This window comes from Oncorhynchus masou, chromosome 10 (assembly GCF_036934945.1).
Source record: "Oncorhynchus masou masou isolate Uvic2021 chromosome 10, UVic_Omas_1.1, whole genome shotgun sequence".
Classification (NCBI taxonomy): Eukaryota; Metazoa; Chordata; class Actinopteri; order Salmoniformes; family Salmonidae; genus Oncorhynchus; species Oncorhynchus masou.
The window spans coordinates 24,696,068-24,713,797 of record NC_088221.1 but is presented as its reverse complement, the minus strand read 5'-3'; the positions used below and the strand labels follow the sequence as shown (position 1 = coordinate 24,713,797).

General features: G+C 42.5%; 1 protein-coding gene across 2 annotated transcripts in view; it reads left to right on the top strand.

Moving 5' to 3' along the window:
* Positions 1-17,730, top strand: part of LOC135547382 (amyloid-beta A4 protein-like) — a 33,748-nt gene that overhangs the window by 9,912 nt on the left and 6,106 nt on the right. For both annotated transcript variants that reach the window (XM_064976367.1, XM_064976366.1), the window contains exons 2-9: positions 1,899-2,066; positions 2,308-2,437; positions 2,503-2,615; positions 11,407-11,591; positions 11,768-11,946; positions 13,732-13,865; positions 14,161-14,235; positions 16,343-16,501. In XM_064976367.1, the coding sequence (XP_064832439.1) occupies positions 1,899-2,066; positions 2,308-2,437; positions 2,503-2,615; positions 11,407-11,591; positions 11,768-11,946; positions 13,732-13,865; positions 14,161-14,235; positions 16,343-16,501 (1,143 nt within the window). The remainder of the gene's footprint in view (positions 1-1,898; positions 2,067-2,307; positions 2,438-2,502; positions 2,616-11,406; positions 11,592-11,767; positions 11,947-13,731; positions 13,866-14,160; positions 14,236-16,342; positions 16,502-17,730) is intronic.

Genomic DNA, 17,730 nt, shown 5'->3' with positions numbered 1-17,730 from the left:
GCTAGATAAACTAGTAATATCATCAACCATGAGTAGTTAACTAGTGATTATGATTGATTGATTGATTATTTTTTTAGAAGATAAGTTTAATGCTAGCTAGCAACTTCCCTTGGCTTCTTACATCATTTGCGTAACAGGCAGGATCCTCGTGGAGTGCAATGTAAAGCAGGTGGTTGGAGCGTTGGACTAGTTAACTGGAAGGTTGCAAGATTGAATCCCCGAGCTGACAAGGTAAAAATCTGTCGTTTTGCCCCTGTACAAGGCAGTTAACCCACCGTTCCTAGGCCGTTATTGAAAATAAGAATGTGTTCTTAATTGACTTGCCTATCGCATCAGTTGTTTCTGGCATCCCACCACCTCCTCATAATATCAACTTCCATTCAGGCTCATTGGAAGATGATAGCTATGATTTATGATTGTGTTCCTCGTGTCGGCCATGTTCCACCAGGGTCCCTTACAATTAAACGCACACACTCACGGACACACCCAAGACATTAAAAAAAGAGGAAAAGACGCAATTAACCAGCAGTGTGAAAGAGCTTCCCTGCAGGTAACATGCAACAAGCACAGAGTGAGAGAAAAGCACACTCCCTGAACTCCACAGGGTGTTAGCTCATAAATAAAGGTAAAAATAAAAAAATACACCAACAACAGCATCTACTGAGAACTGTTTGTTAACTGCTGCATAAAAGGACAACGTGTGCTTCTATAACACATGTATTGCATACAAAATGGCAACAATGAATATGGGGAGAAAAGCTGTAGCAGATTTTCTCAAGTTTATGTGGTTAATATTAATCATAATCTGCTACACTACAGGCTGCTGAAATAACTAAGGCAAACACAGCACCATCTTTGCTTTGGTAATTTACCAGCAGAATGGCAGCAGGATCCTGTTTGGTAGTTTGCAGCATCTGTATATTCGGATGTGCGCAAGACGAAAAGGAGAGCTAGACAGCCAGCTACAATGAAACTTCCTCCGATTGCATCACGGAATGAAAAACGATCCCAGAATGCTTTGTGTTTAGCTCAGGGGGAGGTAAAAATGTACAAACTAAACAATAAGTGATAGACAAAGTGGATCTATTTTTATACAGTTCTCTGTTTCCACCTCCCTCTCTGACACACACACACATTTTCTAGCGCTATCTGTCTGTGTCTGACGTTCCCTCTTGCACACATTCTATATTTCTTTATTTCTCTCTTTCTCTCTTTCTCACCTAATGCTTCTGAGCTCGTCCTTTCCTATATGAACAACACTCCCAATTCCCTCAAGACACCAACACAAGAGCTCATACAAGCACAGTCACATACACACACACACACACACACACACACTGTATGCACAGTTCTCAGCGCTGTTGCCTGTTTGCCTGTGTGTGTGTGTGTGTGTGTGTGTGTGTGTGTGTGTGTGTGTGTGTGTGTGTGTGTGTGTGTGTGTGTGTGTGTGTGTGTGTGTGTGTGTGTGTGTGTGTGTGTGTGTGTGTGTCTGTGTGTGTGTCTGTGTGAGAGAGAGAGAGAGAGAGAGAGAGAGAGGGTAACATTAACTCAAGTAGTGTGTGACCTCTGTCATGGTGGTGTCTGTTCTAAGAGCAAATTATGAAAGCTACAGCCAGATTGACCTGATCTCGGCTGCAATGTGGGAATGAATACATTTGTGTTTTGAGTCACTTTAGCTTTTGAGTGCACTTCAACTGCAACTAAAGTTTTTAAACCGTAATTACAGTAATTTCACTCTCCAACCTCCCTCTCCTCCCCGGTCATTCCTATGTCCTCCCTCTATTCCTTCATCTACCATCCTTCTCTCCCTCTCCTTACTCCCTCTGTCCCCTCTAACTTCGCTCGCTCCTCCCACCATCTACCACCTCTCTTGGCCCCTCTCTCCTACATCCCTCCAGGTGCCATCTGATGACTCAGTGGCTCTGCTAGCGGAGCCCCAGGTAGCCATGTTCTGTGGGAAGCTCAACATGCACGTCAACATCCTGAGTGGCAAGTGGGAGCCAGACCCCTCCGGCACCAAGAGCTGCATCGGAACCAAGGAGGGCATCCTGCAGTACTGCCAGGAGGTTGGAGGAGAGGGAGGGAGGGGGGAGGGAAAGATGGCAGAGAGAGGAAAGGGTGAGCAGTAGTAAAAAGAGAAATAAAGAAAGGTATAAGGAGAGTGGAAGATATAGGGGTGGAACCGGAATGAAATTAGGGCAATAAAGATAAACAAGGGAGATCTGAGGTAAATGTTGTGAATATTACACCAATACAAAACAACTGTGTGAAGTCTTGGACATTCATAGAACCCTGCTCCTTCCGCAGGTGTACCCTGAGCTCCAGAGCACAAACGTGGTGGAGGCCAATCAGCCAGTCAGCATCCAGAACTGGTGCAAGAAGGGACTCAAGCAGTGTCGCAGTCACACACACATCGTGGTGCCCTACCGCTGCCTGGGTAAGCGGTGTATGTGTGTGTACTTGAGTGTGTGTGAGAGACTGTAATCTGTGCGTGTTTTGCAGTTGGGGAGTTTGTGAGTGATGCGTTGCTGGTTCCTGATAAGTGCAAGTTCCTGCACCAGGAGAGAATGGACATGTGTGAGAGGTACCTGCACTGGCACACCATGGCTAAAGAGGTGAGGACATGCTTTTCACTTAATTTTCATGCCATTCTGTTGTGTTCAGGTATGTTCTTCCCCAGTCTCCCCTCTCTTGCTATCTCTCCTATATCTATCTACTATTATCTCCTCCTATCTTTCTCGTTCTCTATCTAGCTATCTCTCTCTCAATTCAAAGAGCTTTATTGGCATGGAAAACATGTTTACATTGCCAAAGCAAGTGAAATAGATAATAAACAAAAGTGGAATAAACAACATAAAATGAACAGTAAACATTACACTCACAAAAGTTCCAAAGGAATAGAGACATTTCAAATGTCATGTTATGGCTATACTGTATACAGTGTTGTATCGATGTGCAAATAGTTCAAGTACAAAGCGAAAATAAATCAACATCAATGTGTTGTATTTACAATGGTGTTTGTTCTTCACTGGTTGGCTTTTTCTTGTGGCAACAAGTCTGTGTAATCTGGGGGAAATATGTCTCTAATAGGGTCATACATTTGGTAGGAGGTTAGGAAGTGCAGCTCAGTTTCTCATTTTGTGGGCAGTGTGCACATAGCCTGTCTTCTCTTGAGAGCCAGATCTGCCTACGATAGCCTTTCTCAATGGCAAGGCTGTGCTCACTGAGTCTGTACATAGTTAACGCTTTCATTCATTTTGGGTCAGTCACAGGGGTCAGGTTTTCTGCCACTGTGTACCCTCTTTAGGGCCAAATACCATTCTAGTTTGCTCAGATTTTTTGGTTAATTCTTTCCAATGTGTCAAGTAATTATCTTTTTGTTTTCTCATGATTTGGTTGGGTCTAATTGTGTTGCTTTCCTGGGTCTCTGTGGGGTCTGTTTGTGTTTGTTGACAGAGCCCCAAGACCAGCTTGCTTAGGGGACTCTTCTCCAGGTTCATCTCTCTATAGGTGGTGGCTTTGTTATGGAAGGTTTGGGAATCGCTTCCTTAAGGTGGTTGTAGAATTTAGATAATTAGTGGGTATCGGCCTAATTCTGCTCTGCATGCATTATTTGGTGTTTTGCGTTGTACATGAGGATATTTTTGCAGAATTCTGAATGCAGTCTCAATTTGGTGTTTGTCCCATTTGTTTTATAGTTTTTTTACATTTTTGGTTGGTGAGTGGACCCCAGACCTCACAATCATAACTGATTCAAGTATTTTTTAGCTAGATCATAATTGGTATGTCGAATTTGATGTTCATTTTGATGACGTAGAAGGCCCCTCTTGCCTTCTCTCTGATTGTTCACAGCTTTGTGGAAGTTACCGGTCACGCTGATGTTTAGGCCAAGGTATTTATAGTTTTTTTTGTGCTCTGGGGCAACGGTGTCTAGATGGAATTTGTATTTGTGGTCCTGGCAACTGGACTTTTTTTTTGGAACACCACTATTTTTGTCTTAAGATTTACTGTCTGGGCCCAGGTCTGACAGAATCTGTGCAGAAGATGTAGGTGCTGCTATAGGCCCTCCTTGGTTGGGGACAAAAGCACCAGATTATCAGCAAACAGTAGACATTTGACTTCAGATTCTAGTAGGGTGAGGCTGGTGCTGCAGACTGTTCTAGTGCCCTTGCCAATTCGTTGATATGTATGTTGAAGAGGGTGGGGCTTAAGCTTCATCCCTGTCTCAGCCCATGGCTGTGTGGAAAGGAATGTGTGTTTTTTTGCTAATTTTAACCACACACTTGTTGTTTGTGTACATGGATTTCATAACACGTTTCCATCCATTTGTATAACAGACCCTCATGCCAAATTGAGTCTCAAGCTTTTTTGAAATCAACAAAGCATGAGAAGACTGTTTGACTGTCAGTTAGAGTTTACAGGGCGAATATGACCGACCGGCAGAAATCGGTTTTATATAGTAGAGACTCAGAGCTACAAAATTGTATATCATATACTACAGTTGAGGAACAATAGGAAAGTTATTTTTCTTTCAAAGTAGATCAAGTTGTAAACTCACTTTTGAGAAAATGGTCTTTGAATGTTTTGGTACTACTATTGGAGAGCCCTTCATTGTCTACACCCTTTCAGCACTGTCCACACCCTCTTAAGCTTTAGCCCCACCCATTTCTTTAAGGGTTGATCCAAGCATTCTGTACAAACAGCAGGCAAGCACCCAAGCTAACTTGCTAGCCACTTCCAGACATCTAAGTGAGCGGTAACAGCTCACTGCACATTACTCGCCCAAGCAGAGCTGGTTCGACCACAACAGCAGTCAAACACCCAAGCTAACTGGCTAACATTGGCCAGCTTGCTAGCTACTTCCAGACGCGTAATGAGAGAACACCCCACTCTGACCATTTTCTCACCCTACTAGAGCTGGTTAGACTGTTTTCATGTTATCCAGAGCGTTGATGACTGTAACTGTGCTGCTGGCTACAATTTAATTACGCTTTTTTGACACTGACACTTTACTGACACTGGCCATATTCAATGGGTGTTGAGCGTTCGTAAATGCTGGCACACTAAGATAAGTATTTTGTTAAGACAAAACAATGAATGTAAACAATGAACCATAAACCCAACTCATGACATTACTACCCTGCATGAATCTGTAGGTAGCTAACCAACCAGGTTCAATGTTAGCTAGCCAACATTAGGCTATAACTAGTCAAGCAAATATGTCTGAGATATGAAGACTAAGAGCATACACATAACATTAGCTAGTGGGCCAGCCAGCTAACGCTAGCAAACAAAACATTAAATTGTAATGAAACCACTTTTTCAAAATTAGAATCATGTCATATCTGAAAATGTAGCTAGCTAGACTATCTTACCTGTATACATCATGGTTGGACACGTCTCCTGTCAGATGCCATGTTTGCCCTTAGTTTGAAGATGTAATCCAGAGACAGGTGTTTTCTCCTTAGCTATCATACTGAAATTCCACTGATTTCAAAACTCTGTCCTCCAGAAAGTGGAGAGCATACACATAACGTTAGCTAGTGAGCCTGCCAGCTAACGTTAGCTAGTTAACAGTATACTTTAACTTGATATTAAGTTTATGCAGTTTTACTACGCCATTTAAAAAATAAACTGTGTTAGACAGGATTACCTAGACATACTGACCAGCTCAAATAGACAGAAGTGTGCTATATGGCAGACCAATCCAAACTAATCTCTCGGCATGTCCAGCCCACTCATTATCTTAGCCAATCATGGTTAGTGGGAAGGTTGCTGACTTTTTCTGTGGCTAAACCAACTAGGCTTGTAATTTAACAATTGCATTTGTATTTACAGATGGCTTACAATTTTGTTATTAAGGCACATGAAGTTCACATGATCGAGAAGGTATTTCTGCCAAAAAAAAACACATTTTGTTAAAAAAACAAAAGGCTCTGCTGTGAAGTAGTGACCTGCAACATGCGCCTAGTTTCCTTAAACGGGTCACATGCGTGGTCTGTCGTATGGTAATTTAGTAAAAAGCCAATTTAACATTTGCTCAGTACATTGTTTTCACTGAGGAAATGTATGGGTCTGCTGTTAATGATAATGTAGAGGATTTTCCCAATATTGCTGTTGACGAATATCCAACGGTAGTTATTGAGGTCAAATTTGTCTCTACTTTTGTGGATTGGGGTGATCAGTCCCTGGTTCCAAGTATTGTCAATTATTGGATGCAGTCTATCACAATGCCATCCGTTTTGTCACCAAAGCCCCATATACTACCCACCACTGCGACCTGTACGCTCTCGTTGGCTGGCCCTCGCTTCATACTCATCGCCAAACCCACTGGCTCCAGGTCAACTACAAGACCCTGCTAGGTAAAGTCCCCCCTTGTCTCAGCTCGCAGGTGATCATAGCAGCACCCACCTGTAGCACGTGCTCCAGCAGGTACATCTCTCTGGTCACCCCCAAAACCAATTCTTCCTTTGGTCGCCTCTCCTTCCAGGTCTCTGCTGCCAATAACTGGAACGAACTACAAAAATCTCTGAAACTGCAAACACTTATCTCCCTCACTAGCTTTAAGCACCAGCTGTCAGAGCAGCTCAGATTATTGCACCTGTACATAGCCCACCTATATTTTAGCCCAAACAACTACCTCTCCCCCTATTGTATTTATTTATTCAGCTCCTTTGCACCCCATTATTTCTATCTCTACTTTGCACATTCTTCCATTGCAAATCTACCATTCCAGTGTTTTACTTGCTATGTTGTATTTACTTCGCCACCATGGCCTTTTTTATTTTTTTCCTTTACCTCCCTTCTCACCTCATTTGCTCACATTGTATATAGACTTATTTTTCTACTGTATTATTGACTGTATGTTTGTTTTACTCCATGTGTAACTCTGTGTTGTTGTATGTGTCGAACTGCTTTGCTTTATCTTGGCCAGGTCGCATTTGTAAATGAGAACATGTTCTCAACTTGCCTACCTGGTTAAATAAAGGTGATAGATAGATAGATTTTTTTAAATCATTTAGGATACCATCAACACTACAGGCCTTTTTGGGTTGGAGTGTTTGAATGAACTACTGGACAAAATACAATGTAATTGGAGAATCCAGTGGGTTCTGGTAGTCTTTAATAGTTGATTCTTTGATTTGAATTTGATCATGTATGTTTTTGCTGTTTGTTCTTTGTTATAGAGGCAAAAAGATTGGAGAAGTGGTTTATCCATCTCCGTTTTGAATAGGTTGTTCATTGTTTAGTGTGTTCCTTTTTTCCCAGAAGTGGATGGATTCTTCAATTACAGATTTCTGACGTGCTGTCTACTTTTTCCGCTGTGTATTTCTATATTGTTTTAGTGATTCACCATAGTGAAGGCGTAGGCTCAGGTTTTCTGGGTATCCATGTTTGTGGTTGATAGGTTTCTCAATTTCTTTTTTAGGTTTTTGCATTCTTCAACAAACCATGTCATTGTTGTTCATTTTCTTAGGTTGTCTGATTGATATGTTTTGATTTCATAGGAGAGCGGAGACATCAAATATACTGTTTAGGTTTTTTACTGCCAAGTTTACACCTTCACGTTTTTTCCAGAAAGTTGTCTGACGGGGATTTAATATGTTGTTGCCTAATTGCTTTTTGGTAGGTTTCTACACTACATTCCTTCCATCTATAGCATTTCTTAATATTTTTCTGTTTCTTTGGCTTTGATGCCAAATGATTGAATATTGCTCTGTTCAAGTAGAATGTGATTTTGCTGTGATCTGGGCTGACTGAATGCTCTGAGAGACTGTGTTGAGGTCAGTGATAAAGTAATCAACAGTATTACTGCCAAGGGATGACTTGAAGGTGTACCTACCATAAGAGTCCCCTCGAAACCTACCATTGACTATGTATAGACCCAGTGTTCGACATAGCTGCAGGAGTTGTGACCTGTTTTTGTTGGTTGTTTTGTCATAGTTGTGTCTAGGGGGGCATATTTGGGAGGGAATGCTGTCAGCTCCAGGTAGGTGTCTGCTCCCCTGTGTACTAAGAGTGTCAGGTTCTTGTCCTGTTCTGATATTTAGGTTGCCACAGACTAATACATGTCCCTGGGGCTGGAAATGGTTGATCTCCCCCACTGGGAGGGTTATGGGTTAGAGGTCGACCGATTAATCGGAATGGACGATTTAATTAGGGCCGATTTCAAGTTTTCATAACAATCGGAAATCGGTATTTTTGGACGCCGATTATGCCGGTTTTTCCCCACAACTTTATTTAACTAGGAAAGTCAGTTAGGAACACATTCTTACTTTCAATGATGGCCTAGGAACGGTGGGTTAACTGCCTTGTTCAGGGGCAGAACGACAGATTTTTACCGTGTCAGCTCAGGGAATCAATCTTGCAACCTTCCAGTTAACTAGTCCAACGCTCTAACCACCTGCCTCACGAGGAGCCCTGCTGTTACGCGAATGCAGTAAGAAGCCAAGGTAAGTTGCTTGCTAGCATTAAACTTATCTTATAAGAAACAATCAATCAATCATAATCACTAGTTATAACTACACATGGTTGATGATATTACTAGTTTATTTATCTAGCGTGTCCTGCGTTGCATATAATCGATGCGGTGCGCTTTCGCGAAAAAGGACTGTCGTTGCTCCAATGTGTACCTAACCATAAACATCAATGCCTTTCTTAAAATCAATACACAAGTATATATTTTTAAACCTGCATATTTAGCTAAAAGAAAGTTTGCAGGCAATATTAACCAGGTGAAATTGTGTCACTTCTCTTGCGACCATTGCACGCAGAGTCAGGGTATATGCAACAGTTTGGGCCGCCTGGCTAATTGCGAACTAATTTGACAAAATTTTATGGAATTATGACATAACATTGAAGGTTGGGCAATGTAACAGGAATATTTAGATTTATGGATGCCAGCCGTTAGATAAAATACAGAACCGTTCCGTATTTCACTGAAAGAATAAACGTTTTGTTTTCTAAATGATAGTTTCCGGATTCGACCATATTAATGACCTAAGGCTCGTATTTCTGTGTGTTATTATGTTATAATTAAGTCTATGAATGTTTTATTTATTTTTATTTTACCTCTTTTTTTTTACTCCCCAATTTCGTGGTATCCAATTGTTAGTAGTTACTAGCTTGTCTCATTGCTACAACTCCCATACGGGCTCGGGAGAAATGAAGGTCGAAAGCCATGCGTCCTCCGAAACAACCCAACCAAGCCGCACTGCTTCTTAACACAGCGCGCATCCAACCCGGAAGCCAGCCGCACCAATGTGTCGGAGGAAACACCGTGCACCTGGCGACCTGGTTAGCGTGCACTGCGCCTGGCCCGCCACAAGAGTCGCTAGTGTGCGATTTTATGGAGCAGTCTGACTGAGCAGTGGTAGGCACCAGCAGGCTCGTAAGCATTCATTCAAAGAGCACTTTCGTGCGTTTTGCCAGCAGCTCTTCGCAATGCTTAAAGCATTGCGCTGTTTATGACTTAAAGCCTATCTACTCCTGAGATTAGGCTGGTGTAACCGATGTGAAATGGCTAGCTAGTTAGCGGGATGCGCGCTACTAGCTTTTCAATCATCACTCGCTCTGAGACTTGGAGTAGTTGTTCCCCTTGCTCTGCATGGGTAACGCTGCTTCGAGGGTGGCTGTTGTCGATGTGTTCCTGGTTTGAGCCCAGGTAGCGGCGAGGAGAGGGATGGAAGCTATACTGTTACACTGGCAATACTAAAGTGCCTATAAGAACATCCAATAGTCAAAGGTATATGAAATACAAATAGTATAGAGAAATAGTCTTATAAATACTATAATAACCTCAACCTACAACTTCTTACCTGGGAATATTGAAGACTCATGTTAAAAGGAACCACCAGCTTTCATATGTTCTCATGTTCTGAGCAAGGAACTTAAACGTTAGCTTTCTTACATGGCACATATTGCACTTTTACTTTCTTCTCCAACACTTTGTTTTTGCATTATTTAAACCAAATTGAACATGTTTCATTATTTATTTGAGGCTAAATGGATTTTATTGGTGTATTATGTTAAGTTAAAATAAGTGTTCATTCAGTATTGTTGTAATTGTCATTATTACAAATTAATTTAAAAAAAAAACGTCCGATTGAATCGGTATCGTTTTTTTTTGGTCCTCCAATAATCTCAATAATGTTGAGATAATTTCCTTATTAATTTCTAGCCAGATGTAAAATGTTCCCTTTTTGACTCATTTAGTAGAGTGGGTTAGGTCTGCTCTATACCAAATTAGCATATCCCCTGAGTCTCTTCCCTTTTTCACACCTGGTAGTTTGGTGGATGGGACTACCAGCTCTCTGTAACCTAGAGGGAAACCAGTGGGTCCATCTCCTCTGTACCATGTTTCTTGTAAGATGACAATGTCTGTATTTCCAATTTTATGAGGTATGGATTCCTGCTCTTTAGGCCGATGACCTCAGACCTTGTATGTTCCAGGATGAGATATTAAAAGCTTTGTGTTCCATATTGTCTAGTGTTTTCGTGTGATTTAGGACCGGACCATTACAGTAGGTGTGAGCAGAGCATGTTGAGCATCTGATACATACCTCTTAGGTTGCAGGATGTGGCTTGGGTGGGTTATTAGTGGGGGTTGGGCCTGTTGCTCTGCTCACAGCCTGGGAATATGTGCAGCTGTCATGTTGCGAGTCTTCTCCTGCCGTGCTCTCACTTTGATACTGTGGAATTCCTTTTGGAAATATATGAAGTTGCCCTGCACCACCACTGTTCCATTGTTGTACAGGTTGACAGAGGGTGTCTCGGTCTCAATGTCCTTGTTTTCCACTATTCTGATTTTCCTCCCTTCACCAGTACCCTCTATTAAAAGAGGGGTAGTGTGCTGTTATCACTGTGTGCCATGCCCAGGGATGGTCTGTGTTGAAGATTAGGTTGCTTACGTTTCCATTTTTGTAGCAGTCAGCAAAAAGTGTCTCTGGATTGTCCATGAGGAGCTTCTCTTTGTACTCTTTCCGTGCCTTGTCATTTTAATATCTTTCTTTATCTCTGTATCTCTCTCTAGTATTCTCTCCTCCTCTCGCTCTCTCTCTCTCTCTCGTATTCTCTACTCCTCTCCGCTTTCTATCTACCTAGTGTTCTTTCATCTATCTAGTGTTCTTTCTCCTCTCTTTCCTTTCTCTAGCATTCTGGGAGAGTGTGTGCTGTGGTGACTCAGCAATTTTTTTGTCTCCATCCATCCATTCCTGCATTCCTCCCTCCAATTATTTCACAGAAATAATCAACCAGAGTTATAATTGTAAGAAGGTTATTTTTTGCTTCATATGATTGTTTTTTCCTGACCATGTGACCTGACCCGGAAACCGTCTAGAGATATGTCATTGCGTGTAAAGACCTGTGTCTCAAAAAGAGATTCTTTCAAATTACTATTATTATCAGTCCTGTGGAGACCGCACCATGAATCTCCATGACTACGGCATGCTGTTGCCATGTGGCATCGACTGTTTCCGAGGGGTGGAGTTTGTGTGTTGCCCGGCAGACACTCATCGCGAGTCAGAGAGCGTCGAGCTGACTGAATCTGACGTGTGGTGGGGCGGAGCCGAGACTGAATACACAGATAACGGGTATACACACATGCGTACACACACAGGTGCATACAGTCGGACACAAACACACAGACAATTAAGCACACATATAATCTTAAATTCTTACTCAAGTTCATAAACCAGTGGTTAAACACTTTTGACAGATAACCTTCACTACCAGACTACACACTCACAAACACCCACCGTCCCTACAGCATGATTCACCAGGCGGATCAGGGGGCTGCCACCCCTGAGGATGATGAGGATGCCTTTGATAGGGACGAGGATGGTGATGAGGATGAAGATGATGTGACTGACAAACGGGACAGTGGTGAACGCACCTCCAACATCGCCATGACAACTACCACCGAGTCGGTTGAGGAAGTTGTCAGAGGTAAAAACATGCCATGGATGGAAAGAGAGGAATAATTGTTGGTTGGTTTGTGGAGATCGATAAGATGGAGTGTGTATGTTTGAACGTGTTATGTGTAAACACACACCCAAGCAGTGTGTGTGTTTAAGAGTGTGTGTGTAAACCTCCCGGGTGGCACAGTGGTTAAGGGCGCTGTACTGCAGCGCCAGCTGTGCCACCAGAGACTCTGGGTTCGCGCATAGGCTCTGTCGTAACCGGCCGCGACCGGGAGGTCCGTGGGGCGATGCACAATTGGCATAGCGTCGTCCGGGTTAGGGAGGGTTTGGCCGGTAGGGATATCCTGGTCTCATCGCACACCAGCGACTCCTGTGGCGGGCCGGGCGCAGTACGCGCTAACCAAGGTTGCCTTGTGCACAGTGTTTCCTCCGACACATTGGTGCAGCTGGCTTCCGGGTTGGATGCGCACCGTGTTAAGAAGCAGCGTGGCTCGATTGGGTTGTGTATTGGGGACGCATGACTTTCAACCTTTGTCTTTCCCGAGCCCGTACGGGAGTTGTAGCGATGAGACAAGATGGTACTAACAATTGGATACCATGAAATTGGGGAGAAAAAGGGGGTAAAAAAAGTGTGTGTCTCTCTGAGGTATGTAGAACACGTGCTGAGTCGGCCCTCTGTGCCGCTTACCTTGGGCCATGGGGACTGTCCACCATGCCGTCTGTCTGTCTAACACCGTCTACCTGTCTGTCTGATTGCACTTAGACACGTGGAGCATAAGTGATTCAGTGGGGTTGGGTTAAATGCAGAAGACACATTTTGCTTGAATGCATTCAGTTTTTCAACTGACGAGCTATCCCTCTTCCCTTATGTACTACCAGCTCTGAAAGGGGAAGATGTTTCTGTTCGAGATTAAGCAACATGTTGGTCAATTAAGGAAAATGGAAGGTCAATAAAAAACACAGCATTCAGACCTTTTATTGATCTTTCATTGGTCTGAGTCTGGGGCCTGAGTCCATCTCAGCTATTGAATCCTGTGGGAACGTTCCTATCAATATAGTCTGATCTAGTGGGTGTACAGACAGAGGTTAACCTTTCGATTAGGTCATTCTGGTTTAAAAAAGAAATATAGAGACTTTTAAGAAACACCTGAGAAATTAGGAACTATCTAAGCAGGAAAATAGCCATCACACTCCCTCCCTCACTTACTCACTTAACCTTTTACTGCTTTCACAACAATTCTCTTACTCACTCCATCACTTACTAATCAGCTCAATAACATTGGAGCTTATGAGTCTTGTGTGTGCGACAATATTTATGTCTAGTGATTTATGCTCATCTGACTGTGTGTGTGTGTTAATGAGTTCATGTCCTAACTGGCTTAACCTAACAACAACAGTCTCTCTTCATATGACTATCAGTGTGGGTATGTGGGTTGAGTCTGTTTTTCCTGTTCCTCTCTTTTCTGGTACTTTCCGCCCAGTTAAGCACAACACTCCTCAGCGGGAGAGGATGACTTAGCACCTGCCCTGATTCACAAATCTTATCTCCAGTCTCCCACATCACACACACACACACACATCAAGGCAAACAGATATATGACCGGTCGCTCACTGGCTGACAGGCTTAGCTGCTGTAATCTGTCTGTGCCGCCAGACAGGACTCGAACGTCTTAGTACAGTTTTAGATTACAGTGGCAGATAATGTAGACTTGTGGAGGAGGCTATGTCACTTTTTAACAGTTAACTTCTCTCTCTGGACCCTTTGGTGGACATCCACTTTCCGCTCTACCTCTCCTCCCCTCTCCCCCAGTGCCCACCATGGCTCCTGCCCCCCCTGACGCAGTCGACCATTACTTGGAGTCTACTGGAGACAACAACGAACACGCCGACTTCCAGAAGGCCAAGGAGAGTCTGGAGGCCAAGCACCGCGAGAGGATGTCCCAGGTGTGTGTGTTTGAGCGAGAGAGAGTCAGTCAGTCAGTTTTGGCATGTCACCACATGAACAGCGTTACATTCTGCCCATAACACAGCATATCAACACACACACAGGGTGACGATAACTGACCTTGGGTTTATGATGTGATGATGCAAAGATTCCAAGTGAACAATGTTATACATTACCAGTTACCTAATCATGTTATATTAGGGGCATTAACGTGTGTGCGTGTGCGTGTGTGTGTGTGAGATCCCTTCTCTGATGTGAACTGAAAGGTGTGTTTTCTGATGTTTCTCTCTCCAGGTGATGAGAGAGTGGGAGGAGGCAGAGAGGCAGGCCAAGAGTCTCCCTCACGCTGACAAGAAGGCTGTCATTCAGGTACCTGGGCTGTGTGTGCGCGCGCAGTATATATAGGTTTTATTTAACCTGTTATGACTGCAATCCCGATACCGGGATCGATATGACAACTACCAGTGAAAATAGAGGGCGCCAAAATTCAAACTTCAAACCACAGAAATCTCATAATTACAATTCCTAAAACATACGTGTCTATCGTTTTAAAGTGTCCGATTTCAAATAGGCTTTTCAGCAAAAGCACTGCAAACGATTATGTTCGGTCTCCACCAAACCACAATAAGCACAGCCATTTCCCAGCAAAATATAGCCTTCACAAAAACCAGAAATAAAGATAAAATTAATCACGAACCTTGAATTATCTTCATCAGATGACACTCATAGGACTCCATGTTATCTGAGTTTACATTGGCGCGTTAGATTCACTAGTTCCAAAAACATCAAGTGATTTTGCATAGCCACATCATTCAACAGAAATACTCATCATAAATGTAGATGATAATATAGTTATACACGTGGAATTATAGATATACCTCTCCTTAATGCAACCGCTGTGTCAGATTTCAAAAAAACTTTACGAGGGAAAAAAATGCAATAATCTGAGACGGCGCTCAATTTAAAAACACCACAGCCGCAAAGATGGCGTCAACATGTTGAAGGAATATAATTCCTCTGTTTTAATTCCCAATTAAAATTAAACACTGTCAATTCATAAGGATTTGTAAGACCCTTATTTTATAGGAATGGACAGAGTCCTGGTCTTAAAGTCAAGTAACAGCCTTTAATCAAGAGAGTACTGAGTTCATACACATTTTACCACAGGTTATAAACTGAAAATGACGTCAGCGTTTTCTAAATGTTCAGTCTCTTCTTGACACTGGTAGAAAGGCCCTATAGCTCTCAAGCCTTCCCTCCTCGCCTAGAGCCAAGGTCAGTCAGTGTAGATAAGCATTCTAGACAGTCTGGAGATAGTTCATTCATTTGTACCAAGGAACAGACCGTCATTGTTCTAACTTTTGCCCACGTTCACACACACACACATTGTTTTCAGTACTGGGATCAAGAATGAAAACTCATTATACAAACATTTAGTATTCTGATTAAATGTATAGTAACATAATAGTATTCGGATTAGTCAGTCTGATTGAAATGTATACATAATTAGTCATCATTGATAAAAATCCCAACAACATAAACATAAGAAATTACATGATAAATTTTTATTGATGATCTACATCAGAAAGCACTCCAGGAATCCCAGGACCACAATAAATGTTTGTTTTGTTCAAAATCATTATTTATGTCCAAATACCTTCTTTGTTAGAGCATTTGGTATTCATATCAAACGCTCAATTTCTGACTTCGGACTATTTTGATTTCAAGAAACATTTCAAACTAAGTACAGAATCAATCATTAGGATGTTTTTAACATATAGCTTCAATAAAGTTACAACCAGAGTATTCTTTCTTGTCTTCGTGAGCAATGGAACACAAGTGACTACCATTAGGAAAAAGTGGGATCACAAAATGGCTGCTTGATGGACAGCTGATATATTCTGCTCTCATTCACTCCCACAACAACATAGCTTCATGATCATTTTTATTGATGGTTGACATCTAGCGGAACCCCTAGGCAGTGCAACATCATTAATATCTCAAGAAAATTTCATTGGGGACTCTGGTGAATTTATACAAGCTCAGATTTCTGACTTCCTATTTTGATTTCAACTCAAGATTTTGCCTGCCAATATGAGTTATGCTATCATTCAAACAGTTTTAGAAACTTCAGAGTGTTTTCTATCCAATACTAATAATAATAAGCAAATATTAGCAGCTATGACTGAGGAGCAGGCCGTTTGATATGGGCACCTTTTCATCCAAGCTACTCAATACTTCCCCTGCAGCCATAAAAAGTTAACCTTAATTATGACATAGAGTCATGCTGAAACCAAGGTCTCTTTTACAGATGAGCCCTTACAGATGAGCCCATCAATACACGTGCGTGCCTATGTGCGTATCAGTAATGTGTGTGTGTGTGTGTGTGTGTGTGTGTGTGTGTGTGTGTGTGTGTGTGTGTGTGTGTGTGTGTATACTAGTGTGTATTAATGTTTCTGTGTGCTCTTGTGTGCAGCACTTCCAGGAGAAGGTGGAGGCCCTGGAGCAGGAGGCAGCAGGAGAGAGACAGCAGCTGGTTGAGACCCACATTGCCCGGGTGGAGGCCCTGCTCAACAGCTGCCGTCGCATGGCCCTGGATAACTACCTTAGCGCCCTGCAGGCCAACCCACCCAGGGTATATACAGTATATACTGAACAAAAATAAAATATAAACTCAACATGTAAAGTGTTGGTTTCATGAGCTGAAATAAAAAATCGCAGAAATGTTCCATACGAACAAAAATATAATTTCTCTCAAATTATTTTACATATCTGTTAGTGATCATTTCTCCTTTGCCAAGATAATCCATCCACCTGACAGGTGTGGCATAGTAAGAAGCTGATTAAACAGCGTGATCATTACACAGGTGCACTCTGTGCTGGGGACAAAAAAAAATACCTCTCAAAAATGTGCAGTTTAGTCACAGATGTCTCAAGTTTTGAGGGAGCATGCAATTGGCATGCTGACTGCAGAAATGTCCAACAGAGCTGTTGCCAGATAATTTAATGTTAATTTCTCTACCATAAGCCACCTCCAATGTTGTTTTAGAGAATTTGGCAATACATCCAACCGGCTTCACAACTGCAGACCACGTATATGGTGTTGTGTGGGTGAGCTGTTTTCTGATGTCAACATTGTGAATAGTGTCCCATGGTGGCACGGGGTTATGGTATGGACAGGCATAACCTACAGATAATGAACACAATTGGATTTTATCAAGATAGTGTCAAGATCCATTGTCATGCCATCCGCCGCCATCACCTCATGTTTTTAATTTAATTTTTTTAATTTTACCTTTATTTTACTAGGCAAGTCAGTTAAGAACAAATTCTTATTTTCAATGACGGCCTAGGAACAGTGGGTTATAACTGCCTGTCCAGGGGCAGAACGACAGATTTGTACCTTGTCAGCTCGGGGATTCGAACTTGCAACCTTTCGGTTATGTGTCCAACACTCTAACCACTAGGCTACCCTGCCACCCTGCCGCCGTTTCAGCATGATAATGCACGTCCCCATGTCGCAAGGATCTGTACACAATTCCTGGAAGCTGAAAATGTCCCAGCACCTGTTGCTGACAGGTGTATAAAATCGAGCACACAACTATGCAATCTCCGTAGACAAACATTGTCAGTGGAATGGCCCGTACTGAATAGCTCAGTGCCTTTCAACGTGGCGCCGTCATAGGATGCCACCTTTCCAACAAGTCAGTTCGTCAAATTTCTGCCCTGCTAGAGCTGCCCCGGTCAACTGTAAGTGTCATTTTTGTGAAGTGGAAGCGTCTAGGTGCAACAACGGCTCAGCCACGAAGTGATAGGCCACACAAGCTCACAGAACAGGAGCACCAAGTGCTGAAGCGAGTAAAA